This window comes from Montipora capricornis, chromosome 12 (genome assembly GCF_036669925.1).
Source record: "Montipora capricornis isolate CH-2021 chromosome 12, ASM3666992v2, whole genome shotgun sequence".
NCBI classification, from domain to species: Eukaryota; Metazoa; Cnidaria; class Anthozoa; order Scleractinia; family Acroporidae; genus Montipora; species Montipora capricornis.
Window position 1 is genome coordinate 36,262,438 of NC_090894.1, and position 5,000 is coordinate 36,267,437.

At 41.5% G+C, this 5,000-nt stretch overlaps 1 protein-coding gene across 1 annotated transcript in view; it reads right to left on the reverse strand.

Annotated features, from left to right (window-relative positions):
* LOC138025983 (TOG array regulator of axonemal microtubules protein 1-like) overlaps positions 1–5,000 on the reverse strand; it is a 45,521-nt gene that overhangs the window by 3,197 nt on the left and 37,324 nt on the right. The window contains exons 14-19 of the mRNA XM_068873146.1: positions 4,943–5,000; positions 4,098–4,152; positions 3,887–4,018; positions 3,530–3,574; positions 1,399–1,570; positions 373–459 (exon numbers count right to left, since the gene is read on the reverse strand). The exon at positions 4,943–5,000 is cut by the window's right edge and continues 64 nt beyond it. Coding sequence (XP_068729247.1) covers positions 373–459; positions 1,399–1,570; positions 3,530–3,574; positions 3,887–4,018; positions 4,098–4,152; positions 4,943–5,000 — 549 coding nt within the window. The remainder of the gene's footprint in view (positions 1–372; positions 460–1,398; positions 1,571–3,529; positions 3,575–3,886; positions 4,019–4,097; positions 4,153–4,942) is intronic.

Consider the following 5,000-nt stretch of genomic DNA (forward strand, 5'->3'; position numbering starts at 1 on the left):
GATCACCTTCTTGGATTATCAGCCGAGCTTGAAAGAATTCGAACAAACACGGAGCGTGAAGCGACCCCTCTCACAGCGCGTCTTTGTATTTGAGCATAACACTACATAATGCTAATTAATCCTATCACTATACAATTAAATGAATTGTCACTGTAAGTGGTTGTTGTTTTTTTGTTACTTGAAAATGATGACATGGAGACTGCAGTATTAAACGTCTTAGGATTATTTGTATGCCTCAATCATCTCAGTGTTCGTGGAAAGATACCGCAACTTTTTTTCTCATTTGTACGTATTACATTATAATCTTCCTCTAATAATATGGTATGAATGGCCTGCAGTATCACTGTGGAATGGACATCAGTGGTCTCGTACCTGCTAACTTCTCGACCATAATTGGCTTTACTCGGCTGCCTCCATACTGCGCTGTTGTGCAGAATGGCTGTACAAGGAGACTGTTGTCTGAAATTATTTAAAAAGTTTATTAAGAGTTTTTAATCATCGCAATTAAGCTACTAAGTCAACTTTAGCGAGTTCGTAAGAAACTCGCAGACTGAACGGAAAACTTTCATTTTTGTAGAGGATATAGACATGAAGAGGATGCAGATATGTAGAGAACGCAGATACGAAGAGGCTAAAGACATGAATATGAATGTAAATCTTAGTCATTCATTTCAATAGCGAGAATGCACCGTTTCGACAATTTCAGTGAGTCCTAACAGTATAGCGGAACAATTGCCACCAGAACCTACAATCCCAGACATATTTAGTTGGAACACTTAGCGAGTGGTCCAGAATCATCGTGTTACAAGATCGTAGCTTACACCACATCCCCTTCCCCCCAATTTAATTTTGTGTGAGAATTTTCCGGGCGACTGCTAGTAGTTGTGAAAATCAACATTGGAGGAAGGGGGAAACGGGGATGGGTGTTCCAACAAATGCGACGAGTATTGTAGTTTAATGGCCTCCAGGCTCCCACGAGTCTCTTATAGCTTAGTGGCAGAGCATCCGAACTAGTCAGCGCAAGGAAGGTCGTACGTTCGACTTCTGCAAAGGAGCACTCGGATTTTCTATGAGTATAAAATACACCATTTCTTCAAAATATGAATATGTTAACTGCGGATAGAAGAACCTTTACATTTTGAATTATCCCAGGCATAAACGTCAAATCGCCTTCAATCCTGAGTTTCTCTCAGGCCTTCCTTTCGTTAGCTCTTTACTACCGACGTTCATAGTGCAATGATCAGGTTTTCCTTTCGTTCCTACTTTGGTGTTAAAATGGACGAACAAACTATTTTACAGCGCGTGAAGAGGAGTTTTAGTGTACGGAGCGCGACCAGAACACAGGCCGAGTTTTGTTACGTCATCTACGACAAAACAACATTATTCTTTGTCTCCTACCTATGTTCTTAATCAGCTCATCAAGAGCTACCACTGCAGCCGAAAAAATACTTGTGTTCTTCGAAGCAAGATTTGATGTCAAAGCAGCCAGTAAAGGAGGAATAAGAGAGCCTGACTGATTTGCCAAAAATGGCAGGATCTTGGGAAGGCACTGCAGAGCATGAAGATTAACCTGAGGAAAAAAACATCGCTTTTAGCCGAATAACGTACATCAAACACAGTTTGACGCTTCTCTGGTTAAGAGAATTGTTAATGTAGCTTACACAGTTACAATTCAAAGACGAAACGAAAGAAACATATATTTGAAGTGCGGCTTATAAGCGAGACGTAGAGCATTGCACTGGCATCGCAGAGGTCACGGGTTTAAAGATCGTTGAAGTCGCCTGAATTTTTCAAGTGTTATAAGAGACTATTGTTAAGGGCTACAATCAATTCTACATTTCGTCTACAAGAAGAATCAATGTTTATCTCTAATTGTTTCCTAACAACGCCTGTTGGTTGTGTACTGAGTCTTTCAATCCCTCACCAGTGATTTGCGTCTGACAAATCGTTTCCGGAAAAACTCCGTGCGTGCCTGCGAAATGCTCGTCAACTGCGAACAGATTGTTTCCTAAATGAAATTGTCCGTTCGCGAGTCTTAATCAAACCAAATGACTTTCCCTGTTGTGAGATGATAATTTAGTCACTTTACGACCCATTTGTAAGAAAACAGACTTGAGACAAAGGTGGAAAAGAGCTTTTTCTCAGTTTTTGAATAGCTACTCCAACGCTCGATTGCACGGCGTGTGACGTGCAATGCACCGTGACATATAGCGAGAGCTAGAACTAGGGAGTTTAAGCAAGGACAACGGCAGCGTCTCCGAAAACGTCACTCCAAAATATATGTTTGTTTGTCTGTTTGTTTGTTATTTATTCGAGCAGGTTGAAGTATTGGCAGCTATTCAGCTGATGTGGACCTGCTATACCCACCCACCCATACACTCACGAAAGGAGAGCCACAATACCGGGAACTTCATCGCCTGCTTCTGTCGAATAGTGTGTGGGTTTTTTAACGTCCCACAGGGAACTTAGGAACATGAAAGATATTTCTGAGATGGGGGGACGGGGCCTACGGTTTATAGCCCTTATCCGACAAGACTTGAAAGTCTAACAATTTTCGGATGTTATTACAAAGGCAGCACTTTCTCCTCAGTTATTTTAAGACCCTGAGTGTTGCGGGTCCGGCTGGAGACGAACTCACGACCTCCCGCATTGGCAGCCTCGTGCTCAACCAACTGAGTCACCGGTTAGCGCTATCTTAAGTATTTCGCAATTGTTCCATCTTGTTCTCGTTGAACAATTGGAGCAAACTATGTAATCGATTACTTCGATCCTCCTCACAAAACAATTGAAGCTCAAACGACTAAAGAAGCACTACACCGACACACTGTTGTTACTTCGCTGAAAAATTGCTTTCAAGCTTAAAAATTCACAACTTGGGACTTCCTGTCCTTTGTTGGTCTTTTGCAGGTATTTTATTGATCCTTTGCCCGCCGCACTTATGAAATATTGAGATTTTTTCGCTATCGAGCCAACTATGCGTCGTTTGTTACTCTGTACAAATATATTCGAACGGAATCCCACCGCGCACCGGTGGCTCAGTTGGTTGAGCATCGGGCTGTCATGCGGGAGGTCGTGAGTTCGCCTCCGGCCGGACACTCAGGGTCTTAAAATAACTGAGGAGAATGTGCTGCCTTTGTAATTACATCTGCAAATGGTTAGACTTTCAAGTCTTCTCGGATAAGGACTGTAAACCGGAGGTCCCATCTCATAACCCTTGTTGGAAATTAAATAGTATGGGACGTTAAAGAACCCACTCACTGTTCGATAAGAGTAGGGGACGTGGTCCCTGGTGTTGTGGTCTAACCTTATCTGGACGGGGGAATCTTTCACTTCCATAAAAAAAATTAATTGTAAACTGCGTAACAAGCAGTCTGGCTAAAGTCCCCCACAAAGTATTGTAAATTAGTCCTGAAAAGCTCCGTGGGGAGAGACTAATAGCCTAACTTCACTTCACTTCATGCCTCCTCGCGAAACCCTGCGGGGGAAATAATTACAACTCAAAGAATGGGAGTATAGAGCATAATCTCACCTTGCTGTTAGAATCTTGAAGTCGAGGAACAAAGGCATCAAATACCTGCAAACAGCCAACTTCGTTAGCTCTAAGCTCTGTCTTATTTGTGGCACAAGGGATCATCAAGACCACCATATTGTTGGCGGGTGAATGCCACCTTTACTGTCTAAATGAATGATTCAATTGATTTGAATCGCTATGATCAGCTGGATAGTAGTTTTCGAGCGCAATAGGCTGGTCAAATTTTAGATTTATCCCTTTCCTGTGTAAGGAGTGGGCAAAGGAAACATGCTGTCGCGACACAGCACAGTAACAGCATGTTGGGTCTTCTTCATCATACTATAACATTAAAGTACTTGTAGTTTTCAAGCATACCTTTGTGAACTTTGGTCCTAGACCATCTGGATTCAACTGCATCAAATTAACAAATTGGTCAACAGCTTCCTGTCTTTCCTTCCAATTATTTGCTTGCAAAGAGTTTATCAGGTTTGGGATCATCTCCTCACCCTAAGGAAAAAGATAAAAAGAAAAATGATGAAAGAAAGAAAAAAAGAAAGTTTATTATTGTTGTCTTTTCAACACAAACCTGAATAAGTCCATCTCGTGCCACTGGTTTGCCACTCCTAGAAGCCTCCCTTGAACTAAAGTAAAACAGACAAGCAGATCAGCTGTATCTAATGTAGACTGCTAGCAGTCCCTATTAAGTCAGTCGAGCCACCCGTTTTAGTCACACAAGCGAGCCGAAGAGTCGAGAACACCATCTTCCTTCAGCTTAAAGAGGGCGGCTCAACTGACTTATAAGGGCCTGCTGGCAGTCTATATCTAGTGATTCTCCCTAAAAGGAACAATAAAAGTTTTGCTCTACCACAAGCAACCCAAAAACAAAATTATGAGTCAGTTTTGAGCAAAAATGGCTGCAAAAAGGATCTAATGGCAATGTTTCGTTATGGATAGATTTAGGAAGATAATAACAAACCACAAAGAATACCTTGCTGCCAAAAATGATCTATGCAATTTGCTTACTATGAGGCAACTATTAAACGAGACCAAAAAATGCTTAAACAGTGTTAAATCAGGAAAGCAGTCACAACTGTCATAACCATTAGGAAGACCCCTTTTGATCGAGCATTTTTGCATACTCAATATTCTTCTTGTCACAGTTTTTCATTTTGTTCTTTCTCGTCTAAACTTCTAGCTTTGACGCACACAAGTCTATTTGTGAGCTCATCCTACGAAAACCAAAACAAAGTACTACCTATTTGAACGCTTGTAATTTTAAGCAGGTCAAACATGCAATGTGTCTGATCAAAGATCATCAAAATGGTGCTTTCGACGCACGTCCTTCTACGTAGGAAAAACGTTTTTCAGCCATGTAGTTTTGTAACTTCATATATTTTTTTTATGGGAAGATTAAATGCCACGAAAGAATACCTGGAAGTGGACGAAGGAGACAAAGATCCCCGAACTCCACTAGTACGGGAGCTTGTAC